This window comes from Caenorhabditis elegans, chromosome I (assembly GCF_000002985.6).
Source record: "Caenorhabditis elegans chromosome I".
Taxonomy (NCBI): Eukaryota; Metazoa; Nematoda; class Chromadorea; order Rhabditida; family Rhabditidae; genus Caenorhabditis; species Caenorhabditis elegans.
This window is the reverse complement of record NC_003279.8, coordinates 2,401,642-2,426,340: the sequence shown is the minus strand read 5'-3', so window position 1 is coordinate 2,426,340 and position 24,699 is coordinate 2,401,642. Positions and strand designations below refer to the sequence as shown.

The 24,699-nt window shown below is 38.3% G+C and overlaps 5 protein-coding genes and 2 non-coding genes across 13 annotated transcripts; 4 read left to right on the top strand and 3 right to left on the bottom strand.

Moving 5' to 3' along the window:
* Nucleotides 1–1,155: 1,155 nt before the first annotated feature.
* On the top strand, nucleotides 1,156–4,188 carry F23C8.7 (Tyrosine-protein kinase). Its single transcript, NM_058574.4, has 6 exons — nucleotides 1,156–1,333; nucleotides 1,410–1,523; nucleotides 2,056–2,409; nucleotides 3,120–3,498; nucleotides 3,546–3,691; nucleotides 3,742–4,188. Exons 1-6 carry the CDS (start codon nucleotides 1,268–1,270, stop codon nucleotides 3,934–3,936), a joined length of 1,254 nt encoding a protein of 417 aa, NP_490975.1. The 5' UTR covers nucleotides 1,156–1,267; the 3' UTR covers nucleotides 3,937–4,188.
* Nucleotides 4,189–4,524: 336 nt separating this feature from the next.
* On the top strand, nucleotides 4,525–5,507 carry did-2 (Charged multivesicular body protein 1b). Its single transcript, NM_058573.6, has 3 exons — nucleotides 4,525–4,677; nucleotides 4,736–4,842; nucleotides 4,903–5,507. The coding sequence occupies exons 1-3, from the start codon at nucleotides 4,644–4,646 to the stop codon at nucleotides 5,377–5,379; spliced, it is 618 nt and encodes a 205-aa protein (NP_490974.1). The 5' UTR covers nucleotides 4,525–4,643; the 3' UTR covers nucleotides 5,380–5,507.
* A 480-nt stretch (nucleotides 5,508–5,987) lies between these two features.
* Nucleotides 5,988–7,880, top strand: etfb-1 (Electron transfer flavoprotein subunit beta; the record flags this gene model as incomplete). 2 transcript variants are annotated; one of them, NM_058572.9, is made up of 3 exons in its annotated part: nucleotides 5,988–6,042; nucleotides 6,303–6,770; nucleotides 7,493–7,880. In NM_058572.9, 3 exons carry the CDS (start codon nucleotides 5,995–5,997, stop codon nucleotides 7,742–7,744), a joined length of 768 nt encoding a protein of 255 aa, NP_490973.2. The 2 variants fall into 2 exon arrangements, with proteins under 2 accessions (NP_490973.2, NP_001293313.1); NM_001306384.3 differs by lacking the exons at nucleotides 5,988–6,042; nucleotides 6,303–6,770 and having other exon boundaries at nucleotides 7,565–7,744.
* F23C8.13 (PDZ domain-containing protein) lies at nucleotides 7,798–11,210 on the bottom strand (the record flags this gene model as incomplete). Of its 3 annotated transcripts, NM_170826.8 has the most annotated exons (4): nucleotides 7,798–7,970; nucleotides 8,767–9,159; nucleotides 10,392–10,499; nucleotides 11,062–11,210. In NM_170826.8, the coding sequence occupies 4 exons, from the start codon at nucleotides 11,206–11,208 to the stop codon at nucleotides 7,884–7,886; spliced, it is 735 nt and encodes a 244-aa protein (NP_740810.2). The 3 variants fall into 3 exon arrangements, with proteins under 3 accessions (NP_740810.2, NP_001293314.1, NP_001293315.1); NM_001306385.3 differs by lacking the exon at nucleotides 11,062–11,210 and having other exon boundaries at nucleotides 7,884–7,970; nucleotides 10,392–10,463; NM_001306386.3 differs by lacking the exons at nucleotides 10,392–10,499; nucleotides 11,062–11,210 and having other exon boundaries at nucleotides 7,884–7,970; nucleotides 8,767–9,060.
* A 4,869-nt stretch (nucleotides 11,211–16,079) lies between these two features.
* On the top strand, nucleotides 16,080–16,151 carry Y39G10AR.26. Its single transcript, NR_049977.1, has one exon. It is a non-coding gene; the product is annotated as an Unclassified non-coding RNA Y39G10AR.26 (non-coding RNA).
* Y39G10AR.24 lies at nucleotides 16,087–16,151 on the bottom strand. Its single transcript, NR_003394.1, has one exon. It is a non-coding gene; the product is annotated as a small nucleolar RNA Y39G10AR.24 (small nucleolar RNA).
* Nucleotides 16,152–16,341: 190 nt separating this feature from the next.
* Nucleotides 16,342–24,111, bottom strand: zwl-1 (Protein zwilch homolog; the record flags this gene model as incomplete). Of its 4 annotated transcripts, none has more annotated exons than NM_001262221.3 (7): nucleotides 16,342–17,059; nucleotides 18,265–18,525; nucleotides 19,743–20,014; nucleotides 21,372–21,696; nucleotides 22,903–22,996; nucleotides 23,046–23,325; nucleotides 24,017–24,109. In NM_001262221.3, 7 exons carry the CDS (start codon nucleotides 24,104–24,106, stop codon nucleotides 16,489–16,491), a joined length of 1,893 nt encoding a protein of 630 aa, NP_001249150.1. The 4 variants fall into 4 exon arrangements, with proteins under 4 accessions (NP_001249150.1, NP_001249151.1, NP_001293318.1 ...); NM_001262222.4 differs by having other exon boundaries at nucleotides 16,345–17,059; nucleotides 18,265–18,519; nucleotides 24,017–24,111; NM_001306389.3 differs by lacking the exons at nucleotides 21,372–21,696; nucleotides 22,903–22,996; nucleotides 23,046–23,325; nucleotides 24,017–24,109 and having other exon boundaries at nucleotides 16,489–17,059; nucleotides 19,743–19,840.
* Nucleotides 24,112–24,699: the final 588 nt, after the last annotated feature.

Below are 24,699 nucleotides of genomic sequence, written 5' to 3'. Positions count from 1 at the left end.
TTTTTTTACAGTTTTATAATTACAAAGTTACTGATAGCTATAAAACTAACAGAAATATGAGCTGCCAAGACATGGTGCATCGATCAATGGGGTTCCCGAAATTACTTTAACAACTTATCTCATCTGTGCTCAATTTGACCAAAAAATTATTTTCTATAGTTTAATAATTTGAATTGCATTCAAAATCTACAAAATGATTCAAGGTACAAGCTATAAAAGACATGGTGCATCGATAACAAATAGCACACTAAACTTTGAAAGCCTACCGTATATTCTCTATTAGTGCTGGATGCAGCACTAATTTCCAGGCCCTTTTTTAATGCAGCACTATTAGAGACTGCAGTACTACTGGAGACTGCAGCATTAATTTTCGAACGGCTATTTTCAATTATAGATCACTAGTTTTTAGTCACAAAAGCTCATTTTTTAAGCAGAAATTCATAAAAAGTGCGAACTTTTGTAACAAAAAGACCCAATAATTCAATTACTTTCGTAAATTAACAAAAAATCATCAAAAATATACAAAAAAAAACCCCAAAAATATCGAAACTGTCGAGTGATTCTTTCAATAGAAAATAGGGTGCAGCACTAATAGACCCTGCAGCACTACTGGATATGCAGCACTAATAGAGAATATACGGTATATCTCAATTGCTTTTAAAGTTATCAAAAAACTGTCAACTGGCAAACTATTTTGCATATAATTTTCCATAGTTTTGTATTTAAAAAGTTTTTGATAGCTGCAATAGGAACGGAGATATAAACGGTCAAAGACATGGTGCATCGATCACTAGTAGCCCAGCTAACTTTGGAAGCTCATATCTCGATTGTCTTTGTAGTTATCAAAAAACCATCAACTAGCAAAATATTGCTCACATAATTTTCTATAATTTCGTAGTTTAAAAGTTTTCAATAGCTACGAAATCAACGGAGATATAGGCTGTCGAATTGGGATTAGTGTCATGGTGCATCGAAGGTTAACAGGACCTATGTAGTAATTTGAATTTCATTTAAATTTACAAAATAAAATAAAAACACGTAAACAACGCTATAATATAAGATTAAATTAACAATATTTTCCACGTGGACTAGTTTTACGTCCCCGGAAAGATAAGATCAATTGAACTTCAGTTCGGGGGGAATCGACAAAAATCTATTATTTCACAATTAGTTTTCAATATCATCGCCTCGTCTTCATCGGAATTCGGAGGAACGTTCAAAAAGAAGAACATTCATTTTTGAAGACAATAAACCAGAGGGCTTAATAATGGTCGACAAAGATATTCACTCGGAACACTGGTACCATGGACTGCTCCCACGTGAGGATATTAAGGTACCTATGTGTCCATGGCCGGGGGGAAAACCTCCGCCAGCATCTGAAAGTTGAAATGAAAATACAACTGTTGCAGGCGATGCTTCGAAAGAATGGCGACTTCCTCGTGAGAAGTACGGAGCCGAAGGCCGGCGAGCCACGTCAATATGTGCTCTCGGCGATGCAGAGTGAAGAGTTGGAGGATGCAGGGGTACGGTAGAAGAATGAAATGGCAGAGTTTTGGAGGAACCTCGGCCGCGGCCATGACCGCGATGCAGCAGCGGCTGAAGCAAAACAATTATCATCATTTTCGCTAATTTTTCCGCGAAAATAATACACGGGGTTCTGGCTTTCCTCATTTAATTTTCGCGCTCCATTGGCAATCGCCCGCCGGACAACGCGTGGGAAAGTCGTGTACTCCACACGGACAAATACATTTAGTTTTACAACTAAACTCGAGCCGCGACGCGACACGCAACGCTCCGTAAATCGACGCCAGATATGGCCGAGCCAAAATGGCCTGGTTCGGCAAACTCTTCCATGCCAATTTATGAGGGAAACCAGAAATCCGTGATAATATAATAGGCTTTTTTTATTGAGCCGCTCCGCACGCAGCTGCGTCGCGGTCATGGCCGTGGCCGAGGTTTCCAACACTCTCGCTAAAACTCTGCCATTATTCAATATAAAAGGGACCCTGGAAGCCCATCAAGCGTGTGGTACATTTTAAGTGTCAAATTTTTTAGGTGAAGCACTATGTTATGCGTCTCAACTCGAGCAACCAAATATTTTTGGAAGCAAAAGGTTTCGAGACGATCGCCTCCCTCGTCAACTACTACATGTCCTCGAAAGAGCCCATCAAGAAGCTGACAGTGCTGAAGACTCCGATCTTGAAGCAACCATGGGAGATTGAGCATTCGCAGGTGGAGCTCACGAAAAAGTTGGGAGAAGGAGCTTTTGGCGAGGTTTGGAAAGGAAAGCTGACATTGAAGAATGGAAATGTCGAGAATTGTGCCATCAAAACCGCCAAACTGGAGTCACTGAACAAGGAGCAAATCAAGGAAATTATGCGAGAAGCCCGGCTCATGAGAAATCTCGATGTAAGTTGATATTTTTCAGGGAAAATTCTCTGAAAATCTATGAAAAACGTGACTTTTGGGTCCCGACACGACTGAAACTTTCACAGCTACAGTACCCGTATTCGCGAGTACGGTAGCTGAGAAAAATTTCATAGGCGTGACGGGACCGAGCACGGATTTCTGGCTTCCCTCATCAAATTAAATGGAAGTTTTTGCCGAACTAGGCCATTTTGGCTCGGCCATGTCTAGGGTAGATTTACGGCGCGTTGCGTGTCGCGTCGCGGCTCGATTTCAGTTGTAAAACTACACGGGGTTCTAGCCTTCCTCATTGAATTTTTCGCGCTCCATTGACAATCGCCCGCCGGATAACGCGTGGAAAAGTCGTGTACTCTACACGGACAAATACATTTAGTTTTACAACTAAAACCGAGCCGCGACGCGACACGCAACGCGCCGTAAATCTACCCCAGATATGGTCGAGCCAAAATGGCCTAGTTCGGCAAAAACTCTTCCATTTCAAGGGAAGCCAGAAGCGTGCGTACTCGCGAGTACGGTAACTGAGAAAAATTTTACAGTCGTGGTGGGACCCAGGTTACATGAAAACGCAATGATTTCTCACTGAAATCTTGTGAAAAATTGAAAAATAGAAGAAATTTTGAGTTATTTTTTCTGAAAAACTCGAAAACTCCTTTTAAATTTCGATTTCGCCCAAAAATTTAATTTTTTTGCAGCATCCAAATGTCGTTAAATTCTACGGAGTTGGTGCAAGCCAGGAGCCGCTGTACGTCATCATGGAGTTGGCGGATTGTGGAGCCCTGGACTCGTACCTTCAGAAGAATCCGAATTTGGTGCCCGACAAGAAGATGGAGATGATCTACCAAGCAGCGTGTGGAATCTCGTATATGCACGAGAAGAAACTTCTACATCGAGACATTGCGGCGAGAAATTGCCTGTATGGAGGTGGTCAGGTCAAGATTGCGGATTTTGGGTTATCCCGTGAGGGAATCTCGTATGTCATGGACCTGACGAAGAAGGTTCCGATTCGTTGGTTGGCTCCGGAGACGTTGAAAGCGGGGATTTATAGTCCGAAGACTGATGTGTTTGCGTTCGGTTAGTCTTTCCAATAACATTTTCAAATAAAATAGACATTTTTTCAGGAATAATGGCTTGGGAGATCACTGAGAATGGGAAGGAGCCGTACCCAGACATGAGAGTTGCTGACGTCGTCGGAAAGGTCCGTAATGGATACCGCATGCGGTTTGATCCGGTCTTTGTGGACTTCAGATTCGGCGACTATGTCACGGTTGGTTTGAATCTGAAATTATAGCTAATTACTAATTTCTCATTTTTCAGAAGCACTGCTGGGCTGAAAATCCGGCGGATCGTGTGAGCATGGCGGATGTTCTGCGCTATCTTCAGACAACTTTTGGGATGAAGCCAGTGGTTCTATCGATTCTATCGAGCAATCGCTCGACCGAGGAGGAGATGAAGACGATGAAGCCGCCAATGTTCTCGGTGAAGAGAAACAACAAGAAGAAGCCGAAGTGATCTTTGATTTGTTCGGAAATAAAGTTTTGATAGTTTTGACTTGAGATGTTAATAAAATTGTTTTATTACCCTGAGAATTCGAGAGAAGAATACGGTACCTGGTCTCGAAACGACAATTGTTTGTTAAATGCGTGAAGGTGTGCGCCTTTAAAGAGTACTGTAATTTAAAAATTGCGGTATTTTCTTCAATTTTTTTATTTCTTTTGATTTGTTAAAACATATACTGTTTTTTGTTAGTTTATTGATGAATAAATTCAATTTTTTTTACAAAAAAACTACGAAAAGTCGATAATTACAGTAATTTTCAAAGAAAGGCGCACAGATTTATTCAGATTGGTCTTGGCACGCAAAAAAGTTTATGGTAGTTTATTTTTGTGCGATTTTATCTATCGGTGAAATTACGATGTTAATTTTTTCAAATTCATATAGCGGATCTGGAAATATTTTTGACGTTGATAATTTTGTGTTTTATAGCCTGAAACCGACTTAAAATACAGAAATTTCTACAACCCAAAATTGTCGTAAGATCCGCTGCTTGCGGACATCAAGTGTCGTCGTTTATGACGTAAAGTCCGCAGATACACACACATGACTCATGAATTTGTTTTTATCGCTTTCTTGCGAAATTTAACTTATAAAAGCACTTTCTCACCGTAATTCTCGTATTTCAGAAACTCAAATACCAGCTTAATACACATAAAATCATCATGGGAGCCGGAGAAAGCAGTATGGCCTTGGAAAGTGAGTTTCAAATTGATTTCTCTTGATTTTGACTTATTTTCATGTTTTTATCTTCCAGAACACTTATTTGATCTTAAATTCGCAGCGAAACAGTTGGAAAAGAATGCTCAACGATGCGAGAAGGATGAAAAGGTCGAGAAAGACAAGCTGACGGCAGCTATTAAGGTAAAAAATAATTAAAAATGAAAAAAAAAACAATTATTTTTTAAATTCGATTTTTTCCAGAAAGGAAACAAAGAAGTCGCACAGGTTCATGCTGAAAATGCGATCAGGAAGAAGAATGAAGCAGTGAACTACATTAAAATGGCCGCCAGAATCGACGCAGTGGCCGCCCGAGTTCAAACCGCCGCCACACAAAAACGAGTAACCGCCAGCATGAGCGGCGTAGTGAAAGCCATGGAAAGCGCCATGAAGAGCATGAATCTCGAGAAAGTTCAACAGTTGATGGATAGATTCGAAAGAGATTTCGAAGATCTCGACGTGACCACAAAGACGATGGAAAAGACGATGGACGGAACGACAGTGTTGAATGCTCCGAAGTCACAGGTGGATGCTCTGATTGCAGAGGCCGCCGACAAGGCAGGCATCGAGCTCAACCAGGAGCTTCCGTCAAACGTGCCAACTGCTCTGCCGACCGGGACGCAAGCTGTTTCAGAAGACAAGGACCTCACAGAACGCCTGGCTGCTCTTCGCAACATGTGATCTTCCAGATTTCTCAAGAAATTTCTGTGAATATGAATATTCTGCTGACGGTTTCATTTTTAAAATTAAGATACTGCTTTTTTTCTTGTATATACAACATTTCTCTCAATAATGAAGCAACAATTTTTCTGCTTTTTTTTTGTTTTATCTAATCTATCTAGATCTACGAAGTTCAGCTCATGTCTTCTTCGAAATATTTATTCTTTTATTTTTCAGAACATTTTTTCTACAAATCGGTCGCTTACGTGTAGGCCACAACAATCACCGCCCGCGTTTCATTCTCTGCGTCTCTCGTCTTCCCACACTCTCTCTCCACATCGTCTTATCTCTCTCATCACTTGTTTTATTATTTTTATTCTTATTTTTCACGAATTTTCTATAAAAAACGGAATTTTCGAAGGTTTTTAAGGAAAAACGTGGCAGTTTTAAAGCTATTTTAAACATTTTTCGGCTAAAATTTCGAATTTCGGCTTTAATTAATTGATTCAAATTTAAAAATCAAATTCTGAACTCTGAAGTGTGTACTTTGACCCCGCCGCCGCTGTTTTTTTCGATCATTTCTTCATTTATTAATAAATAAATAAATTTATTCCCAGTTTTTCTTCCAGCCAAGCGATGAAGATTCTCGTCGGAGTCAAGAGAGTTGTCGACTATGCTGTCAAGGTAGGATTTCAGGAAAAAGAGCAAAAAATTCGAAAAAACAGCTTAATTTCGGCGAAAATCTTGAATTTCACCAACTTTTCCGTGTCGCAGCAGTTGGAAATCAGTTTTTTGTCATTTTTGGCTCAAAGTGTACCCCAATCAACGGAAAATCGATTAAAATTGGCAATAAAAGCTGATTTCCAACCGCTGTGACACGGAAAACTTGGATAAATTGGAGATTTTAGACACATTTCGATTCTATAAAAGCCCAAAATTTCCAGATCCGTGTCAAGCCGGACCGCTCGGGAGTCGTCACCGAAGGAGTTCAACACAGCATGAATCCATTCGACGAGATCGCTTTAGAGGAGGCCGTCAAGCTCAAGGAGAAGAAGCTCGCCACCGAAGTCGTCGCGTTCTCGCTCGGCGGACCAAAATCCGCCGAAGTGCTCCGGACCGCGTTGGCGAAGGGCGCCGACAAGGCAGTTCACGTTCAGGTGACCGACGCCGAAGCTGGCAAGCTCGAGTCATTCCACGTGGCGAAGGCGCTTCAGAAGATTGTCGAGCAGGAGAAGTTCGACGCGGTTTTTCTCGGAAAGCAGGCAATCGATGATGATTCGTCGCAAACTGCTCCGATTCTCGCTGGCCTGCTCGAGTGGCCACAGGCTCTCTACGCGTCGAAGGTTGAAGACGCAGGCGCTGGACACATGAAGGTCACCCGTGAAATTGATGGAGGTCTTGACACGATTAAGGTGATTCTTACTATATCGATCGATAGCCGTGAAAAGCAGCCCCGCACAGAACGCGAGACGGGGCTTGATATTGCAACCCTGCGGCACGGTTTTTCCTTTTTCCGCTTGTTTTTTGTTTGATTTTTTCAATTTTTCATGTTTTAATCTCTTTTTTCGAATGAGAACGTTATTTAATTTAAAATCAAAATTTATTAATCGATCCTTAAATTTTGCAAAAATTTGTCGCACAGAAAGTGGGGCGGAGCGTAGCTTACGCAACACTGCCGCACGGGGTTTGTCTCCGCCCCTTTTCCACTGCTTTTTTTGTTGATTTTTTCAATAAAGTTTCGATTTTTCTCTTTTTTTTCGAATTGGATTTTCATTCGAAAAAAAAAGAAATTATTGAAAAAATCAACAAGAAAAGCTTAAAAGCAGTAGAAAAGGGGCGGAGGCAAACCCCGTGCGGCAGTGTTGCAAAAGCTATGCCCCGCCCCACTTTCTGGGCGACAAAATTTCTTGCAAAATTCAAGGATCGATTAATAAATTTTGATAGTTAATTAAATAACGTTCTTATTCGAAAAAAAAGGAGATTAAAACATGAAAAATTGAAAAAGCGAAAAAAGGAGGAAAAACCGTGCCGCAAGGTTGCAAAATAACGCCCCGCCCCTATTTCTGCGCGCCGCTATTTTGTTTGCAAAATTCACGGATCTAAAGTTTTATTCGAAAAATTTTCTATTTTCCAGGTCAAAGTGCCATTCGTCCTATCCGCCGATCTTCGCCTCAACGAGCCCCGCTACGCGACTCTTCCAAACATCATGAAGGCCAAGAAGAAGCCACTGAAGAACATTCCAATCAAAGATCTGAATGTAGATATCACACCACAAACTGAAACTCTTGAAGTCACCGAGCCACCAGTTCGCCAGGCCGGAGGATTCGTCGACGATGTCTCGGCACTTGTCGCCAAGCTCAAGGAGAAGGGATTCGTCAAGGCTTAAGCCCCCGATAACCTCTTCCGCCGCTGAATTATTGTAGTAGTCGAATCAGAAAATTTTGTATTTAAATTATTTTTATTATTTTTTCTATTCAATGTTTTATGTGATGCAGGTTTAAAAAAGTATGAAAAATTATTTTTGTTCATAAAAGTGAATAGCTTGAACGGGAAACGATCAAAAAACGGAATGCATTGTTCACAAAACCATGGGAGAATTGGTGTAGGTAGATCTGGAAATATTACGGATTATTATCTGGGCGCGAAAAATTACGCGCCCCGCCCCTAAACGATGGGTCTCGTTAGGTAAATATTTGGCGGCAAGACGGGAAATTCAAATGTTTTACATTATTCTTGCCAATTTTTAAGCTTTTTTTCATATTTTTTATAAGTTTTAGGTCGAAATAACGATTACTTCCGACGATTTTACCCGTTTTCAAGCATTTTTCGTTATTTTTTATGTTTTTATGCCGAAATTATGGTTAAAAATGATTATGACATTAACTTTTTCAATTTTGACAAAAAAAAACTCATTGAAAACAGCGAAAAATGCTGGAAAATTGGCAAAAACGGTTTTCCCGCCAATTCCTAACGAGACCCAACGGTTTGGGGTGGAGATTTGTCCGTGGAGCGCAATTGCACTTTATAGTATTACGGAAACTCACACATTCTGAGAATGCGTACAGCGCAGCATATTTGACGCGCAAAATATGAAAATATCTCGTAGCGAAAACTACAGTAATTCTTTAAATGACTACTGTAGGCCGATTTACGGGCTCGAATATTGAAATGAATTTCATTTCGAATAGTGACAAAGATATTCAATTTTTCTTCGTTTTTCAAACAAAAAATCATTTTCGTAAATCGACACAAGTGCTACAGTAGTCATTCAAAGAATTACTGTAGTTTTCGTTACGAGATATTTTCATATTTTGCACGTCAAATATGTTGCGAAATACGCATTCTAAGAATTTTTAAGTTCCCGTAATATTGGAATTTTTGGAATGAAAAAAAAAAAGAAAAACTTACCATTCTAGTCTGAGAATTGCACTGGGGACATATGGATTTTGAGGGCGATGATGTGTTGAATGACTCGTATTTCGGAGATTTCATGCGGAACGACGTCGAGTCCCCACACCGGAATACCTCTGCCGACCTTGATGACGTCATCCGTAACGTGGCTCGCCCTGAAACGACGTGTCGTGTCTGCTCCCGCTGCTCATTGCACATTGAGAGCCTCGCCTGCCGCCGACGCCGCATCATCACACTCTCACCGTCGGATCTTCGTTCGATCAACAGAGTCAGCGAATCGGAGCGGGACATCCAGAATCGGAAGATGCTCGCCGCCTGATCTACGGAAACGGCGCGAAGTGAGATCTTGTTGCACCGGAGTAGACGATCGCCTTCTCGAAGATGTGTGCTCTGGAAGTTTTTTAGAATTTTTTTCGAAAAAAAAAGTGACCCCTAACTGAATTATGAGTGCAGCTAAGCATGTTGAGCTCAAGAAAAAAAGAAAAGAAAAAGTAGCGGCCATCCAATTATGTGTACCCGCGGCTCATCGGACTTGAGCGAGCCCTATTACTCATTCAAGTGCTCACTAAATTGGCTTTTTCTTCTTCTTTTTTCTTGGGTCTTGCCGCGATTATGCACATATGTGTATAATAATTTTTCCCCTATTGTGCGCCTTTAAAGAGTACTGTAGCTTCAAAGTTTTGTGGGATTTTTTTTGATTTCTCATAGTGTTTCGTTAAAAATCGATTTTTTTAATTAAAAAATTACTGAATTCGATTTTAAAATTTTTTGTTAAATATAAACGGGTGAGCGCCTTTAAAGGGTACTGTAATTTCGAACTTTCGCTGCTATGGAATTTTTTAAATAGATTTTTCGTAGTTTTTCGATAAAAATATATTTATTTATTTAAAAAAAGAAATAAAACAAAACATAAAAACTACGAAAAAATCGATGCAAATTTCATAGCAACGAAAGTTTGAAATTACAGTACTCTTTAAAGGCGCGCATCCATTTTTATTTAACAAACATTTTAAAAATTGAATTCAGTTTTTTAAATAAAAAAAAATCGATAAAAATCCCACAAAAGTTTGAAACTACAGTACTCTTTAGAGGCGCACAATAGGGGAAAAATTGTATGTGCATAATCGATAATTGTCGTGTACACGTGGTATCAGAGTGTCTCATTTCGGCTTGATCTACGTAGATCTACAAAAAATGCGGGAGAAGAGACGCAGAGTTCTCAACTGATTTTGCACGTGCTTACGTCACATTTTTTTAGGCAAAAAATTTCCGCATTTTTTGTAGATCAAACAGCAATGGGACAGCCTGGAACCACGTGATCGTGTCGAGACCGGAACAACTTTTTGGCTCCAAAATCGAGAAATATATTGATCTACAATTAAAAGAAGAATGTTTAAAACAACGAAATTTTCTTAGAAAATTGCGAAAAAGTTTCGATCGTGCCAGGACCACTAATAGCAAAATCACAAGGGGACATTTTCGGCATGGCCTAGAAAAAAAAAAGAAAACTCGGCCATTAAGAAACATTATCAGCTTCCAGCTTTCAAAGGACAGTAAAAATTAATTTAAGGAATTTCGCTGGCCGAGTTTTTGCTTTTTCTAGGTCACGCCTCAAAACACACCTGCGGAGAATCCGGATGAATATAATCGACAAATATCCCTCGACTCCGGCTCCCAACCATTCGAAACGCCATTCCATTTGGCTGCTCTGTATCTCGTGGGATTGAAATCTAGAATTTTTTTATTATTTATTTCCTCGATTTTATTTTCCGCGAGAAAACAAAAAAAAAACGCGAGCGTCTCTCATCTTTAATTCTCGTATTTTTCTGACATTTCAATTCCCTTGTTGAATTGGGAATTGGCTGAGCTTAGGCGACTACATGAAGAATGCGGAATGGCTTCTGAGAAGAAAAAATGCACAACAAGAGGCGCCCGGAATTTCCAGTATTACGGGAACACAAAATTCTGGGAATGCGTATTGTGCAACATATTTGACGCGCAAAATAAAAAATATCTCGTAGCGAAAACTACAATAATTCTTTAAATGACTACTGTAGCACTGGTGTCGATTTGCGGGCATCATTTATTTGAAAAAATTGAAAAAAAAACAAAAGAAAAAACGAAGGAAAATGGAATATTCATTTCAAAAATCAAGCCCGTAAATCGACACAAGCACTACAGTAGTCATTTAAAGAATTACTGTAGTATTCGGTGCGAGATATTTTCATATTTTGCGCGTCAAATATGTTGTGCAATACGCAGAGATCTCAGAATTTTGAATCGCTTTTTCACTTCTAGAATTTGTTTTTCAATATTTCCATCTTCCACGTCATCATTATCATTGGAGCATTTTGTAGTCGTCGGCTCCTCGTCATCATATGAGATTGCAGAATTTTCATAGGCTGAAGCGGAACGTGGAAGCCTATTTGCAGTGAGCATCTGGAATTGGGGATTGGGAATTTCGGTGCAAATACGCTCTAATCGGAATCTCTGAGAGCAATTCGGCGGGAAGAAAATTGGAAGAAATCATGAAAAAATCGAGTTTTTTTTTTGATTTGTCAGAGATTTTTAATGTGAAAAATTTGTTTTCTCTTGAAAATAACATAAGCCTAACACTATGCCTAATCCTAAGCCTAAGCCGAAGCCTAAGCCTAGACCCAAGCCTAAGCCTGAGCCTGAGCCTGAGCCTGAGCCTAAGTCTTAGCCTAGGCTTAATCCTAAGTCTACGCCTAATCCTAAGTCTACTCCTAAGCCTAAGCCTTACACAAGCCTGAGCCTGAGACTGAGACTGAGTCTGAGCCTAAGCCTAATCTTAAGCCTAAGCCTAAGCCTAAGCCTAAGCCTTAATCTAAGCATAAGCCTAGGCCTATTTTTTTCTCTTTCTCAAGAAGTGGACAAGTCGAGCCTGAAACACCGTTTGGAAAATTTTGAACTACGTGGCCTAGAAAATTAGAAACTCAGCCACGTCCAGAAAAAAAACATCGGCACGGTAGAACTTTTTTCAATACCATTCTCGATAACTCATTGGCCGAGTTTTCGCTTTTTCTAGGCCACTTAGCGACATGGCCTAGAAAATTAGAAACTCGGCCGTGCTCGTAAAACTCATTTTTGATTAGGGGTAACTTCCAGAAATTTTTTTTTAAAAATGGTGGCCGAGTTTTCGCTTTTTCTAGGCCACGGGCAGACTTGCACCCTTTCCCAGAAAAAACTCGAAATATTAAAATAACTCGTAAAAATATAGAAAAAAAAACGTCTTTCTCTTTCTGAGTGGCAGACGACGGAAACATCGTCGTCACTCTGGGGGGGAGCAGGAAGAACGATGAAAAAAGAGAGACAAATGGGCGGAAGAGGACGATTAGAATGCGTATTTGAGACACAACTTGCAAGATGAGACGGGGCGGGCAAATGCGAAATTATGCGCCGACTAGGAAATTCTTAATTTGCATTACTTTTTTTATATTACGGGAACTCAAAATTCTGAGATCTCTGCGTATTGCACAACATATTTGACGCGCAAAATATAAAAATATCTCGTAGCGAAAACTACAGTAATTCTTTAAATGACTACTGTAAGCCGATTTACGGGCTCGATTTTCGAAATGAATTTCTATTCAATTTTCTTTAGTGTTTTCGTATTTTTTGCCATTTTTGTGATTTCTTCTAATATTTTATCGATTAAAAAATGAGCCCGTAAATCGACCTACAGTAGTCATTTAAAGAATTACTGTAGTTTTCGCTACGAGATATTCTGCGCGTCAAATATGTTGTGCAATACGCATTCTCAGAATTTAGGCTTAAATAAAATCGGAAATTATTATTCATATGAATTTTTTTTCTCAAAAAGTGGAAAAAGTCTCGAGCTACCACCACAAAACACTGCTCTCACCACCAATAAAAATGGGCGGAACTTGAGCCCTGGCGTGTGCTCATTCTCCCAGGAGAGTGCTACAAATGGAAAGACAAGAAGAGACGATGGTGGTGTTAGCTATAAAATGAGAAAAAAAAAACGCGGGAAATGAATAGAGATACGTGCTTCCGAAATTGAAACGAATGGCGGTGTATAGGAATTAAAACTTTTTATTTTATTTTCCCAGGTCTCACCACGACCAATACATTTTAGCTACAGTAACTGCTAGAAATGCCAAAAAAATTAACGAAATTGCAAAGTTAAACAAAAACTACAGTATGCAATTAAAGGCACATGTGCTGAAAAGATGCGGCGCAAATTTGCGCCAAAAGTACGTTACACGGTCTCGACACGACTAATTTTTGTTAAATGTGAGTAGGTGCGCGCCTTTGAAAATTACTGTAGTTTGAAACTTTTTCATCTATATTTCATAATTCTCCTTAGGCTTAGGCGTAGGCTTATGGGTAGGCTTCGGCTTGGGCTCAGGCTTAGGTTGAGGCTTTGGCTTAGGCTTAGACTTTGGCTTAGGCTTAGGCTCAGGCTCAGGCTCAGGCATAGGCTCAGGCCTAGGCTTAGGCTTGGAAACTAGAGGATTTCTGAATTTTTTTTGCAATCAGAATTTCAGAAAACTAGATTTTCAGGTGCTCCACATTATTCCAACAAGGAAATCGTTTGTTGTTGCCTGCTCCGAGAAAAACTGGAATAATAATAACTCGCGCCGCTGCCCCCAACATTTGTTTTTTGTTAGAAAACTGGAAGCGGAAATTGCTCATTTATTGCAATTTTTTTTAGATTTTCTTAGATTCCAAGAGCTCGGGAGCAAATATTGAAGGGCAATCAAAAAAAAAACTGAACTTGAATCATATAAGAAAGGTGTAATTTAACACCGTCTCTCCTTCAATTTTCGTCGTTTTGAGCATTTCCATTTGCACAAACAGACAAAAGAGCAGGTCAACGACGAGTCACACATAAAAATTCGCAGCACAAAAAAGAGCAAAGTAGTTTTATATGCAAATCGGTTGCTCCGCGCGGTGGAGCCCACCTCCCACACAAGAAAATCAGATATCCGTGTGAAAGTTATTATGATTTCTTCTTTGCTCCAACCAACCAACAAAAAACACACAGCGACTAAAATGGAAAACTCGAAAATTGGTCACAGCTCTCTCAAAAACAAAAGGAGTATGTGTGGTGATGTATTACTGACACATACACACTCGCGACTTCACCCCACCAAATGATCGTAGTGCGGAACATTCATGAATTATAGATGAGTGGGCTGGGGACGGAAAAAATGAAGTTTTAAAAAAAATGCGCCAAAAATCGAAAAAAAAATTAAAAATCAATTCTGTTCGGCGTTTTCTTGAAAATTTTAAATTTTCTGAACATGCTTTTACTATTAGAGAATGCGTATTGTGCAACATATTTGACGCGCAAAATATCTAAACTACAGTAACTGTTTAAATGACTACTGTAGGTCGATTTACGGGCTCGATTTTCGAGATGTTTCATAATTGTTTCTTTAAAAAAGTGGCAAAATCTTGCAAAAATATGTACCTGTGTAATACACGAAAATCTTGAGCTTTTCAGTTCTTTCGGGCCCAAAAATTTTTGTGGCGGCGGGAGAACTTGAGCGGTTGGTATCTCGGTGGTAGGGTTCTCTGATGGTAGAAACTTTCCCATCCGCCACAAGGAAACTTGAAAATGAATTAAATTCAATATCTTACGGTGCATTTGTTTTTCCACTTCTACGCTTTAAAGGGAGACCCACCTGTGATCTACGCGAATTTTACACAGAAACTGTTAAAAATGATGACTAAACGCGCGGCAAGATCATTCCGCATAAATGCGCCTCCCTTTGAAGTCGTAGCAGTGGAAAAAAACAAATGCACTGTACAATATCTTGACGCAGCCGACATCCCGCGAGTTCCGTGCGGCTCTGTGCTTAGTGTGAAAATGGGCGGGACAGTGGATTCAATACAGTGCATTTTTTTGGCAAACACTCTTTGACTACCTTCTCTTTGACTACCTTTGCTCATTGACTACCTTTCGGATCATTGACTACCTTTTGCTCATTGACTACCCTTCGGCTCATTGACTACCTTTGCTCATTGACTACCTTTATCTAATTTTTCAGAATTTTCAGTTTTTTTCGCTGAAAAATCAGAATTTTCAATAACATGTTACTTTTTGATGTCTAAGAAGGTCGTGCACTTTCTCATTTCCTAAAATTCCGGAAAAAATGGAGATGAGATCTGATGTATAAATGCTCATTGACTACCTTCAAATGCTCTTTGACTACCTCTATCTAATAAAATATTCCAAAATTTATTTTTTTGAAAACTTTTCCAAAGTACAACTTTGTAGTTGATTGTTTTTTATCAAAAAATTTTTTGGTCGAGATAAAGTTGTGTAAAGTTTGACACCTTCATGCTTGTATTTTCTTCTTCTTTTTCTGATCATATCTCAACCAACAAATTTTTTAATGAAAAACAATCAACTACAAAGTTGTACTTTAGATTAAGATATACAACTTTGTAGTTAATCACTTTGCCATAAATTTTTTTATCACGGAGATATCAGCATCCGAAGTGAGTGCGTTTTTTGAGCTTAGGGGTTCTACTATACCTCAGGTTTTCGTCTGCAATAGTGTGCAGAACATCCAAACTAGAAAAACGACAAAAATTGCACTTTTCTATAATATCTGATCAAATTTGGAAAAGTTTTCAAAAAAATAAATTTTGGAATATTTTATTAGATAGAGGTAGTCAAAGAGCATTTGAAGGTAGTCAATGAGCATTTATACATCAGATCTCATCTCCATTTTTTCCGGAATTTTAGGAAATGAGAAAGTGCACGACCTTCTTAGACATCAAAAAGTAACATGTTATTGAAAATTCTGATTTTTCAGCGAAAAAAACTGAAAATTCTGAAAAATTAGATAAAGGTAGTCAATGAGCAACTGAAGGTAGTCAATGAGCAACTGAAGGTAGTCAATGAGCCGAAAGGTAGTCAATGATCTAAGGTAGTCAAAGAGCAAAAGGTAGTCAAAGAGAAGGTAGTCAAAGAGTGTTTGCCCATTTTTTTCCACTTCTACGACTTTAAAGGGGGAGTGGGCGTCCCATTTTTTTTTGGGTCTGCCGGGTCGGGGTCGGGGTCATGTCCCCGACCCATCTTTTCAAAATTTAAAAGAAAATTATCAAGAACTTGAAAAATTATTTTTTGTCGAAAACGTGTAGAAGCTGAAAATTATAAAATTAGCCTAAAAAGCAAATAGCTTTAAAAAAGGAATTATTTTTAACATCTAGTAACTATTGAAAACGCTTTTTTAAGTGTCATTTTCGGAATAAAAAGTGAAAATTAAAAAAAACAAGTTTTTTGTTCATCTTTTCACCGTGTAAAAGCCAAAAAGGAGCTCAGACAAGATCTCAACATGGTAATTCAGACTCATTAGAGCAGATATCAATCGTCATCGCTTGGTGGGGATCGAACCAGCGCGCTACAGTTTACTGTGCGAACAGCCAACCGGCTGCGCCAGACGCGCAGTTTGACCAATTGCATACAATGTGTTTACAAACGCCGCCGGAAAACTTTTCGCTTTTGAAGAAAACACTCCAAAATTCGTTTTTCTTCCAAATTCGATCGCAATTTTTAAAAAGATTTTTCGGTTTTTTACGAAAATGGGACTTCAATCTTTATCGAAAAAACAATACCGGTTACAGAAGAATACGGGGTTGATAAAAAGCGAGAAATCAATCGGGGAATCGGGGAACATGTGAATTCACAGGAATAAAACAAATAAATTATTGATACGTTCACATTTTTGGAAGATACGAGAAAATAGTGTGGACGACAGTGTAATCGGCATTCAAATCCTTGATCATCGCAGGCTTCTCCTCGGTAGCCGTCCAAACTGGACGAGAATCATTCACAAGACGATTGATATGCTCCAGAGATGGCTGCAACTCGAGGGAGGTGAGCACACGAGCCTGAACATTTGCTCCAACAGTGTTCGAGTTCTCACAAGTCCAAATACACGGTCTCTTGCTCATGAATCCCTCCTTATACATACGAAGCAACGGGAGGGTCGTCTCAAAAGTGTACTCGGTCTCCGTTTCACCGCGTCTCGACTTTTCAATCATACTTGCAGTGTACTTTTGGAGGATTCGACGTGTCAGGTCGGGAAGGATGACGTGGTCCTTTTCGTTGAGAAGTTCATAGATTCGATTCGCAGTTGCCAAGGCCATAGTGATGGGGAGCAGCGAGATGGCGGCCGAGTTCATAGCACCATTTCCAGCTGGTAAATCGTTTTCGCAAGTTTGCAGAATAAACTCCAACTCGTCACTCGGGTAGAGAAGTTGGCTCGAGAAGATGTCGATTACACGGCTGAAAATCATCTTTTTTTTTTGAATTTTCCAAACGCACTGCGGAGGCACCACGTTTTGAAGATCTGTTCAAAAACAAGATCTACAAAAAGAAGATCTACGCTTTCAGGTTCTGGCACCGTGCCAACTGCGGTTTTCTCGATGAAAAACGTAACAACGATGCTCCGATGTTACGCGTCGCGTGTCGTTAAGCGTTTCTTCTAGAAGAAAAGTTCAAAAAAATATCTTTCTGAACGCTAAACAACACGCGACGCGGCGTTACATCGGAGCATCGTTGTTACGGTTTTCATCGAGAAAAACGCAGTTGGCACGGTGCCAAATCCTGAAAGCGTATATCTTCTTTTGGTAGATCTTGTTTTCGTAGATCTTGTTTTTGAACAGATCTTCAAAACGTGGTGTCTCCGCACTGCAACTTTTTCCTCACGAGGGACGAGGAAATGCGGTTTCTAGGCCATGGCCGAGGATCCGACAAGATCTATCGACAATTTATCTTGCTTTGTTTTCCGATTTTTCCTGTTTTTTTTTAAATTAAAACTGATAAATAAATATTTTTTGCAGATGCTAAAATAATTTCCAAGTGAAAAAAAATTGTGTATTCAATCGGCAAGTAGCGGTGAAAGTGGCCATTGTAATATGATGGATTACGGGAATACCAAACCCAAACTTTTTCCGAAACATGATAAATAAACTGCTCAGAGGCTGAAACTACCTGATTTTAATAACGAGACCGCTGAAAAAGTTTTTTGAGATTTTCAAAATTCAACTTTTTTGGTGGTGAAAAAGTCAATATTTTCACCAAAAAAGTTGAATTTTGAAAATCTCAAAACTGTTACAGCGGTCTCGCTATGAAAATCAGGTAGTTTCAGCCTCAGTTCATTTATCATGTTTTGGAAAAATTTTAGGTTTACTACTCCCGTAATCCATCATATTACATTGACCACTTCCACCGCTACTTGGCGACTGAATATACAATTTTTTCACTTAGAAACTTCTCACTTAGAAACACTTAGAAAAATAGCATCTACAAAAAATATTTCTTTATCAGTTTTAATAAGAAAAAAAAAGGGAAAAATCGGAAAACAAAGCAAGATAAATTGCCGAGTAAACCTTGTCGGATTCTCGGCCATGGCCTAGAAACCGCATTTCTTCGTCCCTCGTTCAAAAAAAAAAGTTGCAGTGGTTTTAACGCTAAAACGCTGAACAAACCGTCTCAGGCTCTCCACACCAATTTCCATCATCATATCAATTGTGCTGAGCCGCTCGAGAACCGGAATTTTGAATTCACTGGATTTCGAGATACGGATCAGTGAAGCGAGATGACTCTTGTTCCGCTCTTGCGCGTGAGACTTGATTTTTCCGTAGGCCAGAGCTTGAAGGAAGTTTCTGAAGAGCAGAGTGACCTGCTTGACGTCATTACACTTGCGAACAATGTTCCACACTTTGTCAGTGATATCTCCACCTCTGAAACTTGGAAAAAATTAGGAATTTTAGACATGATTCGGTAGAAAAAAAAAGCTCATTTCAATAGAAAATCGGAAAATCACGGGGATTCCGGCCTTTCTCATTGGATAATTTTTCGCGCTCCATTGACAATCGCCCGCCAGAAGTCGTGTACTCCACACGGACAAGTGCATTTAGTTTTACAACTAAAATCGAGACGCGACGCGACACGCAACGCGCCGTAAATCTACCCAGAGCCAAAAATGACCTAGCTCGGCAAAAACTCTTCCATTTCAATTTATGAGCGAAGCCAGAAATCCGTGGGGCTCAAATGTGTTTTTTTTTTCGTTTAAAAAACAAATTTGAGCCCGGCACGGATTTCTGGCTTCCCTCATAAATTGAAATGGAAGAGTTTTCACCGAACTAGGCCATTTTTGGCTCGGGGTAGATTTACGGCGCGTTGCGTGTCGCGTCGCGGCTCGATTTCAGTTGTAAAACTAAATGTACCACGCTCTCCTCAAAGCCGAATGATTATTAGAGCGCGCTTGCTGCGCTTCGCATTTCTGCATCCGCGGAATTTTGACTTTCCACTGAAAAAAGCAGATATTTCAGATTTATCGAATTTTTAGCTTTAAAAATGTTTTTTCTGCATTTTACGAACAAACCTTTTGTTAAACAGTGAAATTCGATTTTAAAATGACTAAAATTAACTTTTTTCGTCCACTGGTTGTGAAATGGTTTGAATTTGAAGAAATCAACGGGATTTTTCTTATTTTCTAAATATTTTTCTTGTAAAAATCGGTTTTAAACTTTTTTTTTTGACCCTAATGTTAAGTTACAAATGTACTAAAGCCGATTTTTAATAGAAAAATATTCAGAAAATAAGAAAAATCCCGTTGATTTCTTCAAATTCAAACCATTTCACAACCAGTGGACGAAAAAAGTTAATTTTAGTCATTTTAAAATCGAATTTCACTGTTTAACAAAAGGTTTGTTCGTAAAATGCAGAAAAAACATTTTTAAAGCTAAAAATTCGATAAATCTGAAATATCTGCTTTTTTCAGTGGAAAGTCAAAATTCCGCGGATGCAGAAATGCGAAGCGCAGCAAGCGCGCTCTAATAATTATTCGGCTTTGAGGAGAGCGTGTGTACTTGTCCGTGTGGAGTACACGACTTTCCCAGTCCGGCGGGCGATTGTCAATGGAGCGCGAAAAATTCAAGCTTGCTTGCTTAAAATTAATTACTTCTCATTCGACACAAAAACATTATCCTCGCGCGAGCTCGCTTCGACAAGAGCATCCATTTCTTGAACGAGATCATCGAAATTTGCTGGTGGCGCCATTGGGAAGATCACCTCGTTATCCGGATTTGCGAGAACATCAGCGAGGTTGAGAACGAAAAAGAGCTGCTCAAAGATCTCATCATCGACAAAGAATCGCTTATCTCCCCATCCCAAATCAATTTTGATCGTGCAGTCGGCCGCATTGTCTGGATGCTCCAGAAGGACCAGAGTACTCTGAAAAATGGGCAAATTTGAGGAAAACTCGGGAAAATTTGATTTTTTCGGCAAAAAATGTGAATTTAGAACAAATTTCAGCTCTAAACGAATAAAAAACTGAATTTTTGAGCAATTTTTCGCCTAGAAACTGTCAAAAACCTGACTTCGAACGCTGTTCGTGGTTCTAAATAAAATAAAAATCTGAATTTTGAACATTTTCGGCTCAGAAACTGATAGAAATCTACATTTCGAACTTTTTAAATGCATGAAATTGATGAAAAACCGAATTTTCAGCAAATTTCAGCTCTAAAATATTAAAAAAAAAGTGAATTTTGATCATTTTTAGTTCTGAAACTTCAAAAATTCAAGAAAATCTCAATTTTCAGCAAATTTCAGCTCTAAAAATATAAAAAAAATAGTGAATTTTGATCATTTTTGGTTCTGAAACTTCGAAAATTCAAGAAAATCTGAATTTTCAGCAAATTTCAGCTCTAAAAAATATAAAATAGTGAATTTTGATCATTTTTTGGTTCTGAAACATCAAAAATTCAAGAAATCTGAATTTCCGGCTCATTACCGATTAAAATCCAAAGTTTCAAACTTTTCTAGGCTCGAAATGCATTAAAAATAGGTTTTTGCCGCATTTTTTGACTCAAAAATTGACATTTTTTGGTATAAAATAAGCAAAATTAACTTGAAAAAATAAAAAAAAATAGGGCGGGGCTTGTTGGCAACTCTGGCATGCTTTTTCCGCAAGCTCGCCGCACACTTCTCAAAATTGACGGAATTTTTGTCATTTTTTATTTTGAGCAAATTTCAGCTCTAAAAATAGGAAAAAAAAGTGAATTTTGATCATTTTTTGGTTTTGAAACTTCAAAAATTGATGAAAATCTGAATTTTGCGCAATTTTTCGCCTAAAAACTGATAGAAATCTACATTTCGAACTTTTTTGAAATTGATGAAAATCTGAATTTTGAGCAAATTTCAGCTCTAAAAAATATAAAAATAGTGAATTTCGATCATTTTTTGGTTCTGAAACTTCAAAAATTGATAAAAAACTGAATTTTGAGGAAATTTCGGCTCATTACCGATTAAAATCCAAAGTTTCGAACTTTTCTAGGCTCTAAATGTATTAAAAATCGGGGTTTTCCGCATTTTTTTACTCAAAAATTGACTTTTTTTGGTATAAAACATGCAAAATTAACTTGAAAAAATAAAAAAAATAGGGCGGGGCTTGTTGGCAACTCTGGCATGCTTTTTCCGCAAGCTCGCCGCACACTTCTCAAAATTGACGGAATTTTCGTCAAAAAAATTCGATTTTGATCGGGATTTTCATCGAAAATGTTTTCAAAAAAATCCTGGAGCACTGTGCTACCTTTGTGCTCCACCGCACATCGATCGTAACTTCGCCAGGAGCCGGTCGATTCTCCGTTGCAATCTTACGAATCTCCTCGTAAACGGCCCGATACTTGTTGAGCTGAGATGTGCCGCACGCCTGGTTGAGCTGCTTCACCACCCTCTCACTATTCTCATTGTTGAAATGGCCGAGAACACGGGTCGCCGCGGCGAATTGCACGTTTCGATTGGTGCGGCCGGCGGCGAGCCAGCAAATCGATGGGAATTTCGAGCTGGTCGTGGAGATCCACACGGGCAGTGTCGAGATTGACGGCGAAAAATGCTCGGAGCAGTTGAGGCGGATGCTGAATTTTTTCGAATTTTTTTTGGTGAATATTTAATTAGTTAAAGGTGAAGTGCGCCCAAAATTTTCCTGATTTTATATGATTTTTTTTTTGAAAATTGAAAAAATCGCAGTTTTCCCAAAAAATTCCTATTAGAATTTTCGCGAATTGGATTCTTTCGGTGGAGCGCGCTTGCATTATTTTTCTCATTTTTCTCATTTTTTTTTCATTATTTGTGCATTCTCATTGGAAAAAGAGAGAAAAATGCAAATTGTTCATTAAAAAAATCACTGAAAATGGGTACAGAGCCGAAAATTAGCCTATTTCACAGTTTTACGCAGTTTCAGTGATTTTTTAATGAAAAATTCACATTTATCTTGCATTTTTCTCTCTTTTTTCAATGAAAATACACAGATAATGAAGAAAATCAGTGAAAAATTGAGAAAAAAAAATAATGCAAGCGCGCTCCACCGAACGAATCCAATTGGCGGAAAACTGAGATTTTTGCAATTTTCAAAAAAAAATCATATAAAATTTAGAAAAATTTTTTTATCATGATATATATATGATTAAAAAATGCAAAAAAATTTTCTAGATTTTATATGATTTTTTTTTGAAAATTGCAAAAATCTCAGTTCGAATTTCCGCCAATTGGATTTGTTCGGTGGAGCGCACTTGCATTATTTTTATTAATTAACTTTATTTATTCTCGTTATTTGACCGATTTTCTTCATTTTCTATGTTTTTTCCTCGGAAAATGGAAGAAATGAACAAGACAAATGCAAAATGTTTGTTAAAAAGTAATTGAAAATGAGTAAAACTGTGAAATATACTAGTTTCAGGCTTGTCGTCGTCGGATCGCATATTTTCAGAGTTTTATGCATTTTCAGTTACTTTTTAATAAAAATTTTGCATTTTTCTTGTTTATTTCTTTCATTTTCCGAGGAACAAACATAGAAAATGAAGAAAATCGGTGAAATAACGAGAATAAATAAAATAAATAAATAAAAATAATGCAAGTGCGCTCCACCGAACGAATCCAATTGGCGGAAATTCAAAGCGGAATTAGGGGGAAAACTGAGATTTTTTCAATTTTCAAAAAATCATATAAAATCTAGAAAATTTTTTTGAATTTTTTTATCATGATATTCGGTCCTTGTGACCTCATAGGAATGTTTCAAAGCAATTTCTCCGCTGGCGCTACTCCAGAAAACATAAATTTATTACTATCTCTGAAGAGACACCCCGTCCGAGAGTGGAATTGGATTTGCATCAAAGAAGCTGGTTTCACACTCGTATCCAATGATTTCCACGTCGCCAACTGTAAAATCTGGGGGTTTTTCAGCATAAAAACAGCATTTTCAACCTACCCATTCCTTTTCTCAATTTTTCCAAAGTGAGAAATGACGTCATAAGTGGTCCACCTTCATTCACATTTTCTTTATCCTCAAAACTATCTTCCATTGGCTCAATTTTCTTTTTGAAAATCATCTTTTTCTCCGCTTTTCCTGCTCCTGATCCTGTTCCCTTGGATGGAAAATCAACGACAAGAACATCTTCAGAGCTCAGAGAAAGCTGGGAAACGCTCGAATGATTCATCACGAAGGGAATCGACGTGAGCGGGAGCACGCGGACACGGTACTTGTCGAGCTGAAAAATTTAGATTTTGAAATTTTAAAATTTGAGTTAAAGGGGGAGTAGAGTTTGTGGGTATTTTACTCAAATAGACTAAAACTGGACCAAAACCACCGAATTTCATAATGAGACTTCACAAAAAATTTCCAAAACTTTTTTATGGCGGGTTAATAAAATTTCGAAAAAATAAAGCCAAATTTTGCTAAAATCTGAAATTTCGCACACTTTTCTTTGTCACAACCGCTGAATTTTAATTTTTCTAAAGTTATCACCCTTTAATCCTTATTTTGGTAATTTATCTCGCGAAAATTCGTTGATTGAGACAACTTTTAAGCCGATAGGCTTAAAAGTTGAGTAGGCATCCAATTTTGATCATTTTTGGATGCCTATCGGCCTAAAAGTTTTCTCAATCAACGAATTTCCGCGACATAAATTACCAAAAGAAGAATTAAAGGGTGATAATTTCAGAAAAACTAAAATCAAGCGGCTGTGAGACAAAGAAAAGTATGCGAAATTTCGGATTTTAGCAAAATTTGGCTCTTTTTTCGAAATTTTGGCCCGCCATAAAAATGTTTTGGAAATTTTTTGTGAAGTCTCGTTATGAAATTCGGTGGTTTTGGACCAGTTTTAGTCTATTTAAGCAAAATACCCACAAACCCCACTCCCCCTTCAAACGAAGAATTCTAGAATTTTGGGGGAAAATTACCAGGAGAACCGGTGCCGGGGCGTCGTCCTCTTCGCCTTTTGCGGCCATTTTTTCATTATATTGCTTGAGCTGCTCGATGGTGAGTGGCATTTTCTGGGAAATGAAATTTTGAAAAAAAAAAGAAGAGAATTTTCTGAAAAAACGTGAAAAAAAACATTTTTTCACTGATTTTCTTCATTATTTGTGTATTTTCATCGGCAAAAAGAGAGAAAAATGCGAGATAAATGTGAATTTTTCATTGAAAAATCACTGAAAATGGGTAAAACTGTAATATTATGAGTTCCGACGACAACAAGCCGGAAATTAGCTATTTTCAGTGATTTTTTAATGAAAAATTCACATTTATCTTGCATTTTTCTCTCTTTTTGCGATGAAAATACACAAATAATGAAGAAAATCAGTGAAATAAGGAGAAAAATAAAATAAATTAATAACAATTTAATTTCCGGCTTGTTGTCGTCGGAACTCATAATTTTACAGTTTTATCCGTTTTTAGTGATTTTTTAATGAAAAATTTACATTTATCTTGCATTTTTCTCTTTTTTTCCGAATAAAAAAACCCAAAAAATTAAGAAAATCTGTGAAAAAATGAGAAAAATAAAGTAAATTGTTTTGTTTTCGCGCCACTTAAGTGCACTTCCTGTGCAAACACTTCCACGTACTTTTGCGTACTCTGCAAGCGC

Coding starts and splice junctions, on each gene's coding strand:
- F23C8.7 (NM_058574.4), top strand. CDS start 1,268: ATGGTCGACAAAGATATTCACTCGGAACACTGGTACCATGGACTGCTC. Junction 1,334..1,409: donor TCCCACGTGAGGATATTAAG/GTACCTATGTGT, acceptor CAACTGTTGCAG/GCGATGCTTCGAAAGAATGG. Junction 1,524..2,055: donor AAGAGTTGGAGGATGCAGGG/GTACGGTAGAAG, acceptor CAAATTTTTTAG/GTGAAGCACTATGTTATGCG.
- did-2 (NM_058573.6), top strand. CDS start 4,644: ATGGGAGCCGGAGAAAGCAGTATGGCCTTGGAAA. Junction 4,678..4,735: donor AAGCAGTATGGCCTTGGAAA/GTGAGTTTCAAA, acceptor TTTATCTTCCAG/AACACTTATTTGATCTTAAA. Junction 4,843..4,902: donor AGCTGACGGCAGCTATTAAG/GTAAAAAATAAT, acceptor GATTTTTTCCAG/AAAGGAAACAAAGAAGTCGC.